The sequence below is a fragment of the Jaculus jaculus genome, chromosome 5 (genome assembly GCF_020740685.1).
Source record: "Jaculus jaculus isolate mJacJac1 chromosome 5, mJacJac1.mat.Y.cur, whole genome shotgun sequence".
NCBI lineage: Eukaryota > Metazoa > Chordata > Mammalia > Rodentia > Dipodidae > Jaculus > Jaculus jaculus.
This window is the reverse complement of record NC_059106.1, coordinates 90,668,456-90,689,336: the sequence shown is the minus strand read 5'-3', so window position 1 is coordinate 90,689,336 and position 20,881 is coordinate 90,668,456. Positions and strand designations below refer to the sequence as shown.

Sequence of the window (20,881 nt, the reverse complement as noted above, 5' to 3'; positions counted from 1 at the left end):
GGCAGAGGTAGGAGGATTGCCATGAGTTCAAGGCCACCCTGAGATGACAGAGTTAATTCCAGGTCAGCCTGGACCAGAGTGAGACACTACCTCGAAAAACAAAAAAAAAACTTTGATGAGCTTTGAGTCACCCCAGTTGTCACCACCATATGAATAGGGAAGCCTCAAACCAAAAGTGAGAGTACCATCAATATATGGACATAAAATAAGTATTTAGCCAGACAGCAGTATTAGTTTACTCCCTAGGGCTTTTGACTTCCCCAGCAACAGGCTTTTGATTAGGTTTCCAGTACCAGGCATGAATTCCCTCCCAGATGAGAGAGAGAGAGAGAATGGGTGCACCAGGGCTTTCTGCTGCTGTGAATGAATTCTAGACACATGCACTCCGCATGTGCATGCGCAACATTGCACACTTGCATCACTGTGTCTGGCTATGTGGGACCTGGCATTTGAACATGAGTTCTTAGGCTTCACAGGCAAGAACCTTAACCACTAAGCAATCTCTCCAGACCTCAGGTACTATTTTTTTAGATTTCCTCTTCTAGTCATACTTCCCAAGAAAAATTTGAAAGCATTATCTTAGCTCCTTTTTGGATTTGTGTCTACTAGTGGAATTAACTTTTGAACAGAGCTGAAGATTGCTTTGTCAAAGCCATCATCGGGGCCAGGGGTGGTGACACATGCCTTTAATCCTAGCTCTTGGGAGGCTGAGATAGGAGGATCACTCACTGTGAGCCAGCCTGTGCTACAGAGGAAGTTCTAGGTCAGCCTGGGCTGGAGTGAAATACTGCTTCAGAAAACAAAAATCATCAAAAGGACAATTTCACTCCCTGACCTGAATTGTTCTGTGTATGCTTGCCAGTAGCTCCATTTTGTAGCTGGTGTTCTGATCTAAGACAGATTTATTGTATGTTCTGTGTCTAGATTTGATTTTCCTTTTTTTCCCCTGTGGTTCTGGGGGTCAAATCCCCATATACTAGGCAAGTGCTCCGATTGAGCCATACCTCCAGCCCTAGTTATTTTTTAATTAGAAAAAACTGCTCAAAAGTGAGGCTATACCCATCAAAATCTCTCTAAATTAATGATGCTTATACCCTTAACCCATCCTGATCTCACTCTTCATTGGAGAATATGTTTTCTTTTTCAGAAAGCAGCAAGAACTGAGGAAAACTAAAATCTGTCAACAGGACAAGGATCATTGACTCCATGTCAGCAGGTGCACCACCCCTAGCACAGCAGCTAGGACCCGTGTGAAAACACAGAGGAATCGGTGAGATAAGCAAGAGTACTATTTCCATGGTGAGCCTGACAACCCAATTCATGGTGATGGAGACAGAAAGTGAGGATCCTCAAAATGCCAAAGCAGAAATCCCAAAGCTGCTAGAGCTCAACACTAAAGTAGAATCAAAGCACACTCACCAAGGCTCAAGGAAATTTGTGGAAGAAAGGGTAGAAAGAATGTAAGAGCCACAAGGTGGGAGGGAATATCCAGAGGCGTTCCCGCCCCTCCAGTGACTGCTGCTGTCACAACTCATAACCTACAACTCCATGATGAGTACCAGCAACCCCACTAATAGGGCCCTCAGTGGAGTGACTGGGGCAGGGAGGAGAGGAATGAGGGTACAACACTTAATGTATTCATACAAAATTTCAACTTAATAAAAAACATATTTTATTTATGAAAGAGAGAGAGTGAGAGAGAGCGAGACTGATAGAGAGAGAATGGACACACCAGGGCCTCCAGCCAATGCAAATGAACTCCAGATGCATGCATCACCTTGTGCATCTGGCTTATGTGGGTACAGGGAATTGAACCTAGGTCCTTAGGCTTTGCAAACACCTTAATTACTAAGCCAGCCCTAATTTTTTTAAATTTAATTTTGTTCTAAATAATGGTTTTAAGAAGTAACAGTTACAATTACATTTTATTGTGTCATAAAAACAACATTACTAAGGCTCAAAGGCAGAGCATGTGCTGAGCACACAGAAGGCTCCAGTTCAGTCCTCATTATCCCTCAAAAGAATTGTGGCTTAATACCCCATGCCCACAGAAAACACCATGTTATCCATTTCTCGTATGTGCTATGTTTGTAGATAAGGAGTTCAATGACAGCGTGACCCAGTCACTGCACTGCACAGGAGAGGTGGGTTTACCTTCTCATGACTCAGCAGCAGCTTTCCAGGCAGGATGAGCCACTTTGTGTCTGGAAGATAGTATTGCAAAACATCCCTCCTCTTCCTTTGGCTTTCACATTCTTTTTGCCACCTCTTCTGCAATGGTCCCTGAGCCTTGGAGGGTGTGGTAGAGATGTCTGAGTATTGAACACTCCAGTGTCGTATCTTTTAAGTCACTCCAGTAGTCACCACCTTCTGAGAGTTTTTTAAGTAAGAAAGCACATTTAAGGCTTCCAGCTGGGTTGGCAAGGGCAGTGTCTCCTGCTGCACTCTGTGTTCCTGACTTAGGCTCTCCATGAGTTTAGATGGGCTTAGGTGGAGGACTCTGGGGTGTGCATAGCAGATCAGAGGTAAAGTGACGGAAATGTGGATCCATGAGGAGGGTTAATGGGGACATGATTCATTAGGGAACTTTCCTTTTGTCTCTTATCACATTTTTTTCCCACTGTGGAATTTGCTTCCTGCTCTAAGATGATCCCTGGGCTCCCAAGAAAATCTGAGACTAGGGTGGAGGTGGGAGGAGGCAGAGGTGAAGTCTAGGCTCTGTGGAAGCTGCCAGATCTACAGGAAAGAAGACAGGGTCACTGCCTTTTATTGAGAGGCTAGATCAGGCCTTGTGAAAAATGGATCAATGAGGTAGGGTTAACTCCCCAGTGTCACAACAAAGTCACATTTCAAACCCATGCTCTACCTACTGGGCTAACCTGCTCCCAAGCCTGCTGTCTCAGGGAGGGAACTGACTACAGACTCAGGAATTCTGACAACAAAGGATTAATCTGTTCTGCAGTTATTAAAGGTGAGGAATGGTGACTGGATGTTAAGAAAAAGTACAGAGCCTCTTTCTTTATTCCACTTTCTATTGTTCAAGTGAGCCTGTTTTATTATCCTTGTTCACTAGTCAGGCTAGGTGCAGTTCCTGCTCTCCCATCACCTTTCCACAAACTTCCACAGGCTCTGTCCTCAATGCAGTCCAACAACCATAGTAGAAAAACTTGGCACCTGAAACACCTCAAATGTTTGAAAAGACATGCTCTTATTGGACAGATGAAATGTATTTGCTAAAAATTGAGTTCTTCTCTGATATTAGTGGACTACTCAGCAGCAGTTTTTTTCATTGTTCAATTCTTCTCAATATTTAAGTATTCACCATCCATGGGCCTTCAGGCAGTAATGTCTGCCTTTGGTGAAATGTGGTTGGCTTCTGGGAATTGTAGTTTTACCTTTCTTGCCAAGAACAAGGTTCTGAATGGATGTGTGGGTTGGAAGTGTAGTTTAGTGGCAGAGCACTTGCCTAGCACGTAGTAGGCCCTGGGTTTGATCCTCAGCACCTTAAAAACAAGACTGGACATGTAATGAAGTTCTGGGCAATAAAATGAGAGATGAGTTTGTCGGAAAGCCACTAGTATTCTATGGTAGTGTTATTTAACAAAGGATATTGTAATGGGGAAATTGGGGTTCCAGGGTGCTTCCTGGAATCCCAAGCCCTGATTTCCTATCTGCAAACTAACCAAAGAATTGGCAATTCCAGATTCAAGAGAATGATTTTTAAAACACATTTTGTTCAGATTTTACAAAGGCGTGTGGAAAAGGGAAGGCTGAGAGGTACGGGGAGACAAAGTGAGGAGAGAAGTACACCACGTGGAGCTCATGTGGACCACGTATATATAGCTCAGGAATCCATGTGCCAGATACGGATTTTACAAAAAAAAAAAAAAAATGAGAGGGAATTTTAAAATAATTTACTTAACAAAGGATATAAAAAAGGAACTTTTACTCTTCTAGCCTCTGGACATGATTGTCTGAGGATAGGATGTTTAGAGCTGCTGTGCACCACTCTAAACACGAAGACATCAACAAGGGGGCAAACGCCAACATATTGAGGATGGCAAGGTAGAAACAGGAACTGTAGCTCTTATTTAGTGGTGCCAGGGATGAAATTGAGGGCATTGTATCCCTGAGCTAAATCTCTAGCCCAGGGACCTGGATTCTATTTTAATTGTATTTAGTTTTTGACACATGATCTTGCTATGTAGCTCTGGCTGGCCTGGAACTATGTAGAGCAGGCTGTCTTTAAATCTGAGGCAGTCTTCTTGACTCCTCCTTTCATGTGCTGGAAATATAAGCATGAGCCACCATTGTGGAAGTGTAGCTCTTATTTAGTGGTGCCAGGGATGAAACCGAGGGCATTGTAACCCTGAGCTAAATCTCCAGCCCAGGGACCTGGATTTTTTTTTTTTTGGTGCGGGGGGGGGGGGTTTGAGGTAGGGTTTCACTCTAGCCAAGGCTGATTTGGAATTCACTTTGTAGTCTCAGGGTGGCCTCAAACTCACGGCGATCCTCCTACCTCTGCCTCTGAGTGCTGGGATTAAAGGCGTGCACCACCACACCCGGCCCAGGGGACCTGGATTCTTGATAACTTCAATAGACTGTTGAAATAACCAAGCCTAAGACTAACCCTGGTCTTCCTGGTAGGTATATAAGCAAAAAGTTTTGATCTTTTTTGACACCCAAATACAAATTAAGTCTCCTAAGTGATAAACTAAGGAAACAAAGAATGAGGTGAGGAATTGGGCCACTTTAGGAGGAAATGTGCTCCTTAATTTACATATAATTTTTATATAGAGTTGTTAAAGGAACACCATTAAAATAGATTATTTCTATTTTTTAAAATTAGGACTTCAAAAACCTACCATTAGATTAGAGAAAAGCAAAGCAAAAGTGGCTAGGAAAACATGTCCATTTCTCCCCTACTTTTTCTTTCGATACAGGGTTTCACATGTAGCATAGGCTGGCCTGATACTCAATAATTCTCCTGCCTCAGCATCCCAAATGTTGGTATCACAGGCATGAACTGTATGTCTGGCTTGGAATTTGCCTTTACTTACAGGTTGTATTATTAATTATGACTTAACTACTTCTAGCAATGGAGGTGTCTTAAAAACCCTTGCTTCACAATCCCACCATTTCTTGTTTATGAGTGAAGGGTTAATAGTCTTCCCTGAAAACTAGAGGGAATTAAAGAGTGAATAACTACGTTTAAGATTAGAAGGCCATAAAGAATGGAGACATCCAGTCTTCCCTAGACAATTCTGCTAAAGAGCCTACTCTGAGCAAATAACTCTGATGGCTTATCTGCTTCCCTTGGACCTGCAGCTGATTCACTCTGTTTGCCTTAGGATCCTCCTTGTAAGTCTGAATCCCAGCCTGACTCAGTGCTTTAGCCTTGCTGCGGCCCCTCGCTGTCTGTGTGTAGAGATCAAGTCTGATGTTCTTTCTTGCTTTTCTCTTACACTTTCCCCACAATGAGGAAGATCTAGTCTAGGTGATCCACATTGTCTAGACCTCAGCTCACAGTTGCTGACTGCTCATTCTTGGGTGAAGCCAAGGACACTGTAGGAACTGAACATTATACATCACAGTGAAGCAGTCTCAGTAAGATCTGCAGGCATTTCTGGAGAGGAACATCTTACCAGTCCTCAACTATAGGACCAGAAGATCAAGGCAGAATATGTATGTCAAACATGGAAGTCCTTAACTTTTGTCTTACCCTACTGCTGCCACATACCTGGCACCCACAGGATTAGTTGTATGAAAGACATCTTTGTATGATTGTAATAAAACAGCAAATTTGGACTTGTTTTTTTTTTTATTTTGTGCCAGATATATTGTGTGGTAACAACTTAGAGGACGAATTCTGGCTGCTGAGATTTTTTACTGCTTATTGATGTGAGGTTTATGGAGAAAGTATGATTAATCAGTAGGAATGTCTGTTGTTGCCTCAACCTGCTTCTCTGAGCTAGTGACTATCTTCTAGGTGCATATGAAAGTGAAATGCTTAGAAAATCGTTCTCAATCTATGGAAGTTACTGGTTTTCTGATTTCCCTGACTGTTCAGAACCAACCCCAAGTATGGCTTACTAATCACTGAGGATTTATTTAGCCTTATGAACTGGATACTGAACCAAATAAACAACATTTGTCCTCTTGCCTCTGGCTCAGATTCCTGTGACAGTATTCATAACAGAAGTGCAGTGAGAGATCAGAGCTACTGATTGTGAGACAAGATGTCACAGTGCCTTTCATACATGGGGGCTTTGAAAGGTCTGCAGCCAAGAACCTTTTGATTTTTGTATAACTTAGCCTTCTCCAAACATGAGTACTATTGTCATATAACAGATATCCACACAGGCTCATGTTTTCAGAACCACTTGCCTGGGCTGTCTTTTTTTTTTTTTTTTTTTTTTTAGGTAGGGTCTCACTCTAGCCCAGGCTGACCTGGAATTCACTATATAGTCTCAGGATGGCCTCCAACTCATGATGATGCATCTACATCTGCCTCCCAAGTGCTGGGATTAAATATGTGCACCACACTGGCTTCTTGGCTTTATTTCTTTTATTTCTACTTGGCCTTGAGCGGGAGGTTGGGGCTTTTAGCAGAACCAGTCATATTCCCATCCCCCCTGAAAAACTCAAGAGGTAAATTTTTATGTATTTCAGCTGACATTTGAGAACATACTGGAAAGCCCTGCTCTGTATTTGTTAAAACAGTTCATCCTCAGCACAACTATTAGGTAAATGCAACTCTCATATAAGAAATGAGAATGAGAAACAGTCCAGCTACTAAGGGAAAAACCACTACTGAATGCAAGCTGGTTTGTTCTAGAACCAAGTCCTCCTAACAGTGAAATCAGGCTGCATTCAAGACTTTACAAAGCAAGCAGACCAAGATGCCGACAGCTCACCCGCATGGAGACATGAGCCTTTCCCTCTTGGTTTATGGGAGAATTCCAGAGGTGAGCCTTCACTTCAGGTAGACCCTCTCTACTCTTTGCTGTGTGACTTTGAGATGTGATTTACTCTCTGCTTCAGATTTTCTCATGCATTAAAACAGAAAAACCACCACCAACAACAAAAGCAAATATCGCCTAAGGAGGCTGTGGAGGGCATCTGTCCACTATTATCCAGTTGACAGCTTCTACCTACTGACCTGGCTGTGTTCTAAACTACTCTACAGTCTTTCAAATACTCAGAGGTAAACTGATGCTCTTCTCTCAGCTAAACAGCTATTTTTAATACCTAAATGGATTTTTAAACAGTCTCCAGGTTTACGGCTTTTAGAATTTCCCTTCTGCTCATATTTTATTTTTTTGGTATTTATTCTTGTTTCTTTTAATTATTTATTGGCAACTTCCATAAATATAGACAATATACTACGATGAGATTTCCTTCTCACCACCCTGTTTTTACCCTCCCACACTTCCCGCCACTGGATCCCTTGGTTCTTTCCAACTAGTCTCTTCTATTTTGATGCTATCATTTTCTCCCTCCTATCATGTAGGTCTTATATAGGTGGTCTCAGGCACTGTGAAGTCATGAACATCAAGGCCACTTTGTGTCTGGATGACAGCAGTGTAAGCAGACAGCCCTTCCTTTGGTACTTACATTTTTTCTGCCATCTTTTTCCCAATGGTCCCTGAGTCTTGGAGGGTGTGATAGAGATGCTTCACAGAGCTGACCACTCCACTGTCACTTCTTCTTAGCACTATGGTGACTTTTGAGTCTCCCTAGTAGTCACTGCTATCTGAACAGAAAACTTCTCTAACCAAAAGTGAGATTAGCATTAATATATGGACATAAATATAAGTGTTTACAGGGTAGGTTGGTAGGCATAATATGTGCACTTAGCTAGATAATAGTGGCTGTTATTTCCCTGAGGCTTATGATCTCCCCTGGTATATAGGCTTTTGGCTAGATGTTCAGTACCAGGCACATATTCTCTCCCATGGAGCAGGTCTACATTCCAGTCAGAGAGCAGTTTGTTTTCCCCATAACAGACATACCATTATTGTACCAGTTGGCACATCTGGCCTGGCTGGCTGGCTGTAAGGCTTGTAGGGTACATTGCTATTTAACACCAACGATAACCTTTCCCCTCCAAAAAGTCTACATGCTGCATAGCTCTTTCCAGCATTCTGCCAGCTAGTCAACAGGGAGGAGGTTTCCAGTTCAACTTCATCTGCCCATATTTTAAACAGCACTTATGTCAATATGTAGCATTCTGATGTCTTTCCTGAACACATGACAGTTTATCTTTCACACAGTTCTTAAAAGGCCATTTTGTACGCATCACTGTAAAATGAAGTGCTAACCTTAAAGCAAGATTTTTACCGTGAGATCTCTTCATTGTTTATTTTTCCTCCCACAACAAACTCCTTAACATCACAGTTACTGAGCCTTAAACCAAGCCCATTAGAGGGTCATACCAGCCATTAGTTGGGATAAATGACTGCATATTTTTCTGTTGTCACATTAGTAAGGACTGAGTTTTGATACACAAAGGCACTTGGAGCACTTGAATAGATGCCTCCTAAATTCCCTCTTGATACCGAGATGTGATGTGAGGCAAATATTACAATGTGTTCAAAGTACACTCACACCAACTCACACCTTATTCCAATGTAATGAGTTTATTACATATTTATTAAGGAGAAATCTTATGATCTATATCTATATATATAACATATCCTACTTTCTGTTTTCTTCTAAGGAAATGTAATCTACTTTGTTCTTATAATTGTGTGCCTACTCTGGCTGCTTATTCTCCCCTTGATAATCTCATATTTATCTTGTCAGATAACCCTTTAGTTATTTCTATGAGGTATAAACAAATGCTCCAGTAATGGAAACTGCAGGCAGAAACCTTCCATATTCCAGAAGACAATTTAGAATTCTTCACAGAGAAGTGGTCCTTGGAGCTCTTAGCACAAATAAATGAAAAGACCTGAAGTGCCTTTGGTGGCATGGGAGCAGTGAGGGACATAGAGAAAAGAGAAGAAGGGCTCATGCAGTGCATGCTTGAGGTCAAAACTGATATTCATCCAAACAAGGGCCTCTTCAGATGTGCTCACAAGGAGTCCAGTAGAAATGTTTACACAGGGATAAAGCAGGACACAAGGGTCAAACACAGCTAATTGGCTGATGGACACAGGTCTGTTTAATAAACATAATAAGAGTATACCCAGTTGTCTGTCTCTCCATTTTTATATGCTTTCGTCATATAGAAAATGTTTAATTTGGGAAGGAATGTATATAACTTTAAGTGTTTATAACTGAAGTTAAAATTTGACTTGTTGTCAAATCCTCATATCAAATCCTCATATGGCATATGTCAAATACACCAATAAATACACATATGAAGATACTAGTGCAGGCAGCACTACTTTTGCCTCATTTTGTCCCTAAAACAATTGAAGGCTCTCTTAATTCCTTAAAAACACAGACAGGGCCAGGGAAATGGCTCAGTGGTTACAGGTGCTCGCTTGCAAAGCCTGTTGGCCTGGGTTCAATTCCCTAGTACCCACATAAAGACAGTGCAGAAAGTAGCTCATGTGTCTGATGTTCACTGTGGTGTTCATTTGCAGCAGCAAGAGACTGTGGTGCACCACACACATGCAAATAAATACATTCAAATAAAAATGCACATAAATGAAAAACAAGCAGTATACCCTCCAAACTTTTAAATATATCACTTATCTGGAGAAATAAATGAACTGTAAGTACTTATTGTTAGAAATCTGGTAAACGATATAGATTCTCTCTTTAGTATTTACAAAATCATATCTAAAGAATCTCATGTTGACCTAGGTTAGTAACGTGACTAGTAGTAAACACTTTTAAGTTTCAAATATAAAACAGAATTAAGTACACATTTAAATTGGAAATTTGAATTTATTGTCTATTATATTTTTTCTGACCAAAAGAGCTGGAGGATTCTTTTTCTTCTCATACTTTGTCACAAACACTGTCAGACCTTAAGGAAGTAAGAAGAACTGAATTGGAATTGAGAGGACTAACTGAATGGCTTAATTATAGCCTAGCCTACATTTCACACAGATTCTGCTCCCTAGATGATGTTACCTTCCATAGGTTAGTACTTCTCATATAGCTCCTGAATGGCCTTGTTATCTCCATCCAATCTTTCTCAACATGACTTCTTCCTTCTTCTTTAGAGCTTTCTTGACTTACATTGAGGAAGAGCTCATGTCGTTTAGTGGCTCTGTTAGTTCTAACGATGGATAATGTTGGGCTGCTAGACACTATGATTCTTTAAAACAAGCTGCTTTCAATCCCCTAGCACTGGCATACCAGTCTGAGGCCTTTTGATCCTCTTGGAGCTAAAGAGTGGTCTATTCTTCTACCACCCCAATGCAGGGTATAAAAAAGCCAGGAAATGGATCACAATAAATGTCACTGGTTAGAGATCTGCATCTAACTGTGGTATTACAAGTAAATGAACTCGGAGTAAAAATCCCACTCACACAGTGCTTAGGAAGAACGTGGAATTTTGTAATAGCTGTCTTTGTATGTAGAAAAGATTTTTAAATTTGTGACCACTTCTCAATCTCCTTTTCTTATAGTCATGAAGCTCTCTTAAACCTCTTAAGTTCAGTTTAAAACCAGAGGAAGAAAAACTGCAAACAAAACACAAAGTGAAACAAGTTCCCCACTGGATTTTCTTCTGGACAACTCTGCAAATATTTCTTGTCACTCTGTCCTTCTTCAACACTGTAGGACAATACACTCATGGCTCAATGGTGAGCTGATGTGCAGAAAAGAAACCAGGAAAGAATAGAAATGTAATTCAAACTTTAAAAGTCTAGTACTATAACAAGATTCTTTCTTCATGTATTCTTTTAATGTAATTCATTCCACACGAATTCACGTTTGTTCCAGGCTGTGTACCATAAGCCCAGATAAGAAGTCTACAAAGGGTAAAAGTAGGACCTGTTGCCAGTATCTAGGATTGGCAAACTTGCCTAAATCTTCTTCAAGCCTAACAAAGTTATGTTCTGATTATTCATTTTCTGGATTTTGTGGACCATGGCCATAGAAAAGGATAGAAACAAGGCATGCCTTTTGAGGTTTCTTGAGCTTGGTAGTAGAAAAAGAGGCATTTTTCCTTGGGGGTGAGGGTGTTACATAGTGGAGTACTATGCAGTGGGAACAAGTGAGCCTGTTTCACTCTCCTCAGTCTTTAAGGGAGTGGTAGGCTTTGGCAGTCCGGCTGTTGACAAAATCTGTCTTCTTAAATTGAGCCTTTGAAAGAAGCAGACAAAAATGAGAAAGCAAATGAAATTCTCATATAAGAAACACAGTTGTTCAGTGACTTCTCTCCAGTGTCAAATCAATGGGCCACCATTACCTTGTTTTGGTAAGTACAACCCATTCCCATTCTTACCTTTTTGTAGGCGTTATGAAGCTCTGTGTGGGCCCACAGAGAATACAGAAGAACAGAGGCAGCTTTGCTGGCCTTGTTGGGGATGTAGCTGGAGAGAAAAGGGCACACCCCATCAGAGAGGATGCATGGGCCTCTAACACCACCTCTCCATGGTGCTTTAGCAGCCATTACCAAGTCATGCATGACATCTTGAGCAGGAGCCTCCAAACTCAGAGGCCACTTAAAATTTTTTAAAAAATATTTTATTTTTATTTATTTATTTGAGAGAGGAAGAGGGAGAGAGAAAGAATGGGCACTCCAGGGCCTCCAGCCACTGCAAACAAACTCCAGATGCATGTGCCACCTGGTGCATTTGGCTTACATGGGTCCTGGGGAATTGAACCTAGGTCCTTTGGCTTTGCAGGCAAGCGCCTTAATCACTAAGCCACTTCTCCAGACTCAGAGCCCACTTTTGAAGCAGAAATCTTGCCGGGCATGGTGGCACATGCCTTTAATTCCAACACTTGGGAGGCAGAGGTTGGAGGATTGCCATGAGTTCAAGGCCACCCTGAGACTCTAGGTCAGCCTGGGCTAGAGTGAGACCCTACCTCAAAACAAAACAAAACAAAACAAAACAAAAACAAAAACCCAGAAATCTTTAAATATTATCAGAACAGTGCTAATAAGTATATGAGATATAGAGAATATCCCTGATATTTAACAGGAACATATGTCATTCCTTAAGTTTACTTCTAGAATATACTACATATTTATGTATTTATAATATGTATTTATAGATTCCAATGCAAGAAACCTCAACTGAAAATGTACATGCCTCAGACTCAGATATCCTACTGATACAGAAGTCAAGCAGTTGTTTTTGCATGTGTGTACTAGTGTGTTGCATGGTATGTATATGCATGTGTGTGCAGATGCACAATGCCTCATGTACACATTTGGAGGCCAGAGGAGAATGTTAGGTGTCTCCTCTATTGCTCTTCTACATTATTTCCTCGAGAGGGAGTCTTTCACTGACCCCAAGCTGCTATTTTTGGTTAGATTGGCTGACCAGTGAGCTTCGGTCATTCTCAGGTCTGTGCTCCTCACAGGACTGGTGTTAAAGGTGTGTGCCCATGCCAAGCTGTTTGTATCTTGGTTGACAGTCCTTCCCTTGTCTTATCACCAAGGACTAGACCATGTGTGCCTTAGATCTGCAATTATATTTGTGGCCATGTGGCCCATGTGACTCAGTGACATGCATTGACAAGTATTTATACAACAGTGGTGATGGGGAAAGGGAGACTGTGATGACAGATACTAAAGGACTTACGTATCATCTGTGCTGATGTTCATAATTTTCTGCAGGCCTCCAGTATTCAGGAGGTCCCTTGCATTCTGATAATTATTTTGTATTACATTGTTCAGTGTGTAACAGGCAGAGGCTGTTGTTTCAATGAGAAGGTCAGTACTTGGAACTGTGTCAGGAATTATGGAAACCAAATCTGGTAGAGTTTCTTTGGCTATAAAAGAAAAGAATAACACTTAATTAGAAAGGTTTTTGTTTTTTAACTTTTTTTTTTTTTTAAGGTTAGGGTTTTACTCTAGCCCAGGCTGACCTGGAATTCACTATGGAGTCTCAGGCTGACCTTGAACTCACAGCAATCTGTCTACCTCTGCCTCCCAAGTGCTAGGATTAAAGGCATATACCACCACACCTGGTTTAGGAAATGTTTTTATTGTGTGTGTATGTGTATGTATGGGCATGCCAAGGTCTCTTGCACTGCAAACAGACCAGATGCATGCACCATGTTTTGCATCTGGCTTAATATGGGTGTTAGGAATTAACCTGGGCTGGCAGGCTTTGCAAGCTAGCATCTTTAACTTCTGAACCATCTCCCCATACCCAAAGATTTTTCTTAATTTCAACATCCCATTACATTTTTGGTAAAGGACATTTCAAAAAAGAAGTACATTTGATTTAAGAAGTGTATGGAAAGGTGTAGGTAGATTCTCCAGCAATGAAATTTAAAAAAGATCATGTAAAGAAGATGCTCTGGTCAAGAATGGTTACTCATGAGCTGGGCGTGGTGGCGCACGCCTTTAATCCCAGCACTCGGGAGGCAGAGGTAGGAGGATCGCCATGAGTTCAAGGCCACCCTGAGACTACAGAGTTAATTCCAGGTCAGCCTGGACCAGAGTGAGACCCTACCTTGAAAAACCAAAAAAAAAAAGAAAAAAAAAAAAAGAATGGTTACTCATGCCTTTAATCCCAGCCCTTAGGAGGTACAGACAGGAGGATTGGCATTGAGTTCAAGACCACTCTGAGACTCCATAGTGAATTCCAGGTCAGCCCTGGGCTAGAGTGAGACCCTACCTTAAAAAGACCCAAAAGAAGATGCTCTGTATTCAGTACACTGCAAACTTCACAGAGCAAGTTGATATAAATGTCAAGAATTTAAATATTTTCATTTCTTCAATACAACAGTCCTGTTTTTGGCAGTACACTTTAAAGCCATTTTCTTTTTAAAATATATTTTTAATTTTTTTTATTTTTAGAGAGACACAGAGAAGGGGTGATACAGAAAGAGAACTGGTGCAGCAGGGTCTCAGCTACTGTAATCGAATGCCAGACACTTGCGCCACCTAGTGGGCATGTGTGACCTTGCACTTGCCTCACCTTGGTGTGTCAGGCTAATGTGGAATCTGGAGAGTAGAATATGGGCCCTTAGGCTTCACAGGCAAGTGACTTAACCACTAAGCCATCTCTCCAGCCCTAAAGCCATCATTTTAAAAACAGAAAAGCTTGGGTGTGGGGATTGTTTGCAAGCATGCTGGCCTGAGTTTGATCTTCCCCAGCAACCCATGTAAACCAAAGTAGCACATACATCTATAACCCCAATGTTACTGATAGCAATTATGAGCAAAGGGGGTGGGTCTTTGAGAATCCTGAGGTTCACATACCAGCTAGACTGGCACACACAGTGTAAAAAGACAAGAGAGACCTTATCTCAAAATAAGGTGGAAGGATAGGTGCTTGTCCTCTGATCTCCACATGCCCTGTGGCACATGTGTACATGTGCATGAGCATACTCACACATGAATGCATATGTACACACACATAAATTAAAAAAAAATAGAAAAGCTTTCTACAGAGATCTTTCTGATAGAATCACATGTAAGTGAAAAATCCTGAAAGCCTAAACATTTCACAGGAATACTTAATTAGCTGAAAATACATTTGTAAAACACATTATGCATTCCACAATATATCCATGATGCATGTCAAGAAAATGCCTATGGGGCTGTGATGTAGGTAGAGCATGTGCCTAAAATGTGCAAGATCCTGAGTTCAATTTCCAGCATTGCCCCATCACACCAAAACTGTTTAATGTTAATTTTATTTATTTATTTATTTGACAGAGAAAGAGGGAGAGAGAAAGAGAATGGGCACGCCAGGGCCTCCAGATGTGTGTGCTCCCTAGTGCATCTGGCTAACATGGGTGTTAGGGAATCAAACCTGGGTCCTTTGGCTTTGCAGGCACACACCTTAACTGCTAAGCCATTCCTCCAGCCCGTATGTTAATTTTTTTGAGGTAGGGTCTTGTTGTAGCCCAGGCTGACCTGGAATTCAATATGTAGTCTCAGGCTGTCCTCTCCTCAGCCTCCTGAGTGTAGGGACTAAAGGAGAGCACCTCCATGCCCAGCTGTTTTATGTTAGTTCTATGTAAAAAATAAGCACACTTATTTACATAATACATAATGTAAAACACATATAAGAGAACTAAAATAGTAATAAGTTGTTTTCTACAACATTATTGATGACTTAAAAACACTTAAGCCAATTAGCTATGCTTTCCAGTTTTTTTAAATGAATAAATAATGCCACAATTTAAAAAGTTCTTTTCTTCCATGTGGGTTAGGCAGGATTCTCTAGATGAACACCATAGGCTATATGTCCTATGTGTTTAAAATCCCAACAAGGGACGGAGAAACAGCTCAGTGGTTAAAGGCACAAGTTTGCAAAGCCTGATGGCCCTGGCTTGATTGATTCCTCAGAATTCAAGTGAAACCAAATGCACAAAGTGACACATGTGTCTGGAGTTCGTGTGCAGTGGCCCTGCTGCACCCATATGCACTTCCTCTCTGTCTGCCTCTTTGTCTCTCTCTCTCTCAAATAAATAAAATATTAAAAAAGAATACAGCTTTGCACATAAAAATAAATAAAATCCCATCACGTAATATTATCTCACTATGCCATGTTGCCAGTCTTCAAGGTTTTTAGAAAGTATATTTCAAATGTATTTCTGTGAGAATTAAATGTGACGATTTCATTCCAGATCAGCACATGGAAATCTCGTAAGAAACAATGCATGTATTAAGATGGATTTTTACATATTCCTGGGTATTAAAACTCAGAATTGGGGGCTAGAGAGATGACTCAGTGGTTCAGGTGCTTGCCTGAATAGCCTAACAACCTGGGTTTGATTCTCTAGTACCCACGCATGTCAAATCAGATGCAAAAAGTGGTGTATACATCTGGAGTTCATTTGCAGCTTCTCTCGGTCTCTCTTTTATGCCTCTCTGCTTATAAATAAATAAATGAATAAAAATGACTTAGAATTGGGCTAAGAGATGGCTCAGCAGTTAAGGTGCTTGCCTGCAAAACCTAATAACCCTGGTTCGATTCCTCAGTACCCATATAAAGCCAGATGCATAGGGTGATACATGCATATGGAGTCCCTTGGCAGTGGCTGGAGGCCCTGGCATGCCATTCTGTCTGTCTGTCTCTGTTTTCTCTCTCCCTCTGCTTGCAAATAAATAAAAAAATATTAAAAAAAACCCAAAACTCAGAATCAAGATGGGTCCTACCACTTAAGTTATGTATTGTACAAAAAAAGTAAATTTGGAATTTTAAGATTTCAGTCATGTTGCTGAAGCTCTTTTTTTCTGTTGCCCTTTAAGTGATGTTTAGAGCACCCTCTTACTTAAATCACAGGGTTACAGCTACATCATTCAACTTTCAGGGAACACAGGACTGGAAACATAACATTTTTGACCTGAAGAGACATGCACATGGTGCAGTTATTTACCTCAGGAATGTTGTAAAGATACAGTCAACATTTTACTTGGGAAACAAAAAGTTAAACACTTACAGGGTAATATGCTTCTGTTGAAGTCTTGTACAGAAGCCCATAAAAGACATGGGAAGAACACTTCCATAATCTTGAGCATGCTCACGGCAAAGTTGCTTTTAGATTCACTGAAACAGCTCCAGGTTCTCCCCATATTTATAAAGGGCCTGAAACCACTTTATGAAACTGTCTGTCAAGTATGTTGTGGGCTGGGGAAGATGGCACAACTAAAAGAGAATGACAGCCCCTGGCATCTCTGCTGCTATATATAGACTACAAAATCCAATCATTAAAAGAAACTGAAATTTGTTTATAGATTTAATGGAGTTTGATAGAACACTAAATTTACATGGTTAGAAATGATCAATTTATGGAGCACTAGGAAGCATTTAGCAGTACCTTCCTATTATCTTAAAGTTTTTTTGACTTGATTCATCATTTATCAGACACTTCTTGGTATAAGCAAATTTACTAATGTAACTAATAGTTATCACCTTTATAAAAAATACAGTCTCTCCTAAAGAGGCAAATATGAATCAAGCATGGTAGTGCATGCCAGTCAGCCCAGCACTAGGGAGGCTGATGCAGAAAGGGCGAGTTCAAAAATAGCCTATGCTCAGCCGGGTGTGGTGGCGCACGCCTTTAATCCCAGCACTCGGGAGGCAGAGGCAGGAGGATTGCCATGAGTTTAAGGCCACCCTGAGATGACAGAGTTACTTCCAGGTCAGCCTGGACCAGAGTGAGACCCTACCTTGAAAAACAAAAACAAAAACAAAAACAAAATAGCCTATGCTCTATAAGCAGAATTGTATCTCCAAAAACCATAAGCAAAAATTTGAGAACATTTTAATGTTTCATTATATTTATTGTAAAAACCAGCTATGCCCAATGTGCTATATTCAATAGCTCCTTTTATCTTTTTCTTGTGATTATCCATGTTTAGGCTTGTTAAATAAATAATTGCTGCCCATGCTCTTAATGTTCTAGAACAATGGTGGCTTAAGCAGGGCACGTGGAGAAAGTACAGCATGAATGACAGCCATATAGGTTAAAAAGACTTTAGTCAGTGGCATGGTTGAAGGATGGGAAGTGTCACACAGATTATTTATCTTGTTAGCTACTACTATTGACCAAAGTTTCAATTCTGCAAGTAATTAAAACAAACAGAGAGCTAGACATAAGAATAACCCCACATGAGATCCAGCCTGCTTGCCCTTGATGCCCCATGGAGGAAAAGCCAGGTCTGTTTATCAACTGACATCTCCAGCTCATCACTGCAAGAAGTCAGAGGAACTAAGTTTTACTGCACTTGTATTTGGCTGCTTCTTTTTTTTTTTTTTAATGCTATTTGTTTATTTATATGTGTGTGTGTGTGTGTGTGTGTGTGTGTGTGTGTGTGTGTATGGATATGCTAGGACCTCTTGATGTTGTGAACTAGAGCCAGATGCTTGCAGAACTTTTTGCATCTGGTTTACAAGTGTTGCTTGGGAACTGAATCCAGGCTCACAGACTTTGCAAGCAAGTACCCTTAACCATTGGGCCATCTTTCCGACACCTACACTGTATTTTCAATATCACATGTAGACACTCAGACTTACCAATTTCATTTTGCAGAGAAAGATTTCGTGACAAGTTCCTCAGCAGGGAGACTGCCGTCTTTTTCACACTGGGATCCCCAATGTGTAGCATCTTTCGGATGTGCTGAAGGCCGTTTTCCCTTTGGACAATCGTCTGAGCTACTGATGTCGGCATCTATTGTAGACATGTCCCATAAGTGCTAACACATTTGGTTAGGGAAATACTAAGCTTTCTGTAGAATTATGAGGTTGAGGGGAAGATGTTTTAAAAGCTAGTAATGTTACTAGGCCTGGTGGTGCATGCCTTTAATCCCAGTATTCAGGAGGCAGAGGTAGGAGGATTGCTGTGAATTCAAGGCCAGCCTCACACTACATAGTGAATTTCAGGTCAGCCTGGGCTACGTAGAATGTGACCCTACCTCAAAAAATAATGACTAAGGGCTGGAGAGATGGCTTAGTGGTTAAGCACTTGCCTGTGAAGCCTAAGGACCCCGGTTCGAGGCTCGGTTCCCCAGGTCCCACGTTAGCCAGATGCACAAGGGGGCGCACGCGTCTGGAGTTCGTTTGCAGAGGCTGGAAGCCCTGGCGCGCCCATTCTCTCTCTCCTTCTATCTGTCTTTCTCTCTGTGTCTGTCACTCTCAAATAAATAAATAAATTTAAAAAAATGACTAAAACAACAACAACAAAGCAAGTACTGTAATGAAACCAGTCTACAGATATTTTCCTTAAAATTCTTTTGGGGTTTCAACATAATTGCTAGATAAAACGAGTTTCTCAATATTTTTATTTTATTTTATTTTGGTTTGTTGAGGTAGGGTTTTTGCTTTAGCCCATGCTGACCTAGAATTCACTATGTCATCCCAGAGTGGCTGCAAACTCATGGCATTCCTCCTACCTCTGCCTCCTGAGTGCTGGGATTAAAGGTGCCATAATGGCTTTCTCTCAGTATTTTTTGTTCATCTTTATTTATTCATTTATTTGAGAGTGACAGAGAGAGAAGGGGAGAGAGAGAGAGAGAGAGAGAGAGAGAGAGAGAGAGAGAGGCAGATAGAGAGAGAATGGGTGTGCCAGGGCCTCCAGCCACTGCAAACGAACTCCAGATGTGTGTGCCCCCTGTGCATCTGGCTAACGTGGGACCTGAGGAATCAAACCTTGAACTGGGGTCTTTAGGCTTCATAGGCAAGTGCTTAACCACTAAGCCATCTCTCCAGCCCCTTTCTCAGTATTTTTAAATGTAGCAAAAATTGGTTAGCTATTACTTCTTCTTGCATCTATGCTTACAAATATAATGAGTCTAACAGTTTTTTTGTACTGCAGTTTAAAATTTTATTTATTTATTTTTTTAGCCAGGCATGGTGGTGTATGCCTTTAATCCCAGCATTTGGGAGCAGAAGTAGGAGGATCACCTTGAGTTTGACACCATCCTGAGATGACATAGTGAACTCCAGGTCATCCTGGGCTATAGCGAAGACCCTATCTCAAAAAAAAAAAATTTTTTTTTTTTTTTGGTTTTTTGAGGTAGGGTCTCAGTCTGGTCCAGGCTGACCTGGAATTAATGTAGTCTCAGGGTGGCCTCGAACTGATGGCAATCCTCCTACCACTGCCTCCCAAGTGCTGGGATTAAAGGTGTATGTCACCATGCCTGGCTCAAAAAATATTTTTTAAAATATTATTTTTATTTATTTATTTGCAAGGAAAGAGACAGAGTGAATGAATGAATGAATGAATATGGGCATGTCAGGGCCTCTAGCCACTATGAACTCCAGATGTTTTGCAGGCAAGCTCCTTAGTCACTGAGCCATTTCTTTAGCCTCTGTATTGCACTTCAAAAAATATTTATTTGAGAGTACTATATATTGCTTACTTGAGAAACAGGATTCATTGTTAATTTTTTTTAAAGTGTGAGCATGCATATCAGGGCCTCTTACTGCTGCAAACAAATACCAGACACAGTTGAACCACTTTTTACCTCAGGTTTATGCGAGTGGAAGTTGACACTAGCCTGGCAAGTGCCTTTAACTGCTGTGCCGTCTTCTCAGGACTGAAGCAAGATTTCTAGCCCAGGCTGGCCTGGAATTTATGGTGATCCTTCTACCTCATCCTCTGGGAATAGATAACTGAAGACTGGCCATAATGACTTGTCTTAGTGGTGTTTATTCTAGTCACCTTATGATCAAGGCAAAGAATAATGTAAACTCATATAAGTGATTACTTTTAGAATCCCTAAGTATGTGACATGCATAAAATACATGGGAAAGGGAACACGTCTTTGCTAATTTATGTCTTGACCTTACTGATGTAACGTAATTAGATAACCACATCAGGAAAGAGAATCAACTCTGTTTTGTGGTTGATTTCCAGGTTACAAAAGCGTGGTTATTGGGGTGGGATATGACTCAGGATAAACTGCTCATAGCTCAAGTCTGAGCAACCAAGGTCAATCCCAAGACCCCAGGTTAAAAAAAGAAGCAGAAAGGAATGTTGGGTTTCTGTAATCCCAGCAAAAGCAAGATGAGAGACAAGAGAATGTTCCAGAAGCTCCCACTGAGCACAGCAAAGAACAGCAGCAGAGTGACATCCAGACAGAGAAACCCTGATTCAAATGAGGTGGAAAGGTGGGGACCAACCTGAAAGCTGTTCTCTCATCTCCACACACAAGCATAGCATTCATGCACCAGCACGCTCACACACAAACAAAATGTACACACATGCATGTACGTACACACACACACACACACACACACACACGGAACAGATGTCCTTTCTAATTTCATACTGC

The 20,881-nt window shown here is 41.1% G+C and overlaps 1 protein-coding gene across 1 annotated transcript in view; it reads right to left on the bottom strand.

Moving 5' to 3' along the window:
• Positions 1–9,883: 9,883 nt before the first annotated feature.
• Pkp2 (plakophilin 2) overlaps positions 9,884–20,881 on the bottom strand; it is a 97,146-nt gene continuing 86,148 nt past the window's right edge. The window contains exons 10-13 of the mRNA XM_045148618.1: positions 18,123–18,276; positions 12,723–12,912; positions 11,414–11,501; positions 9,884–11,271 (exon numbers count right to left, since the gene is read on the bottom strand). Coding sequence (XP_045004553.1) covers positions 11,203–11,271; positions 11,414–11,501; positions 12,723–12,912; positions 18,123–18,276 — 501 coding nt within the window. The 3' untranslated portion in view covers positions 9,884–11,202. The remainder of the gene's footprint in view (positions 11,272–11,413; positions 11,502–12,722; positions 12,913–18,122; positions 18,277–20,881) is intronic.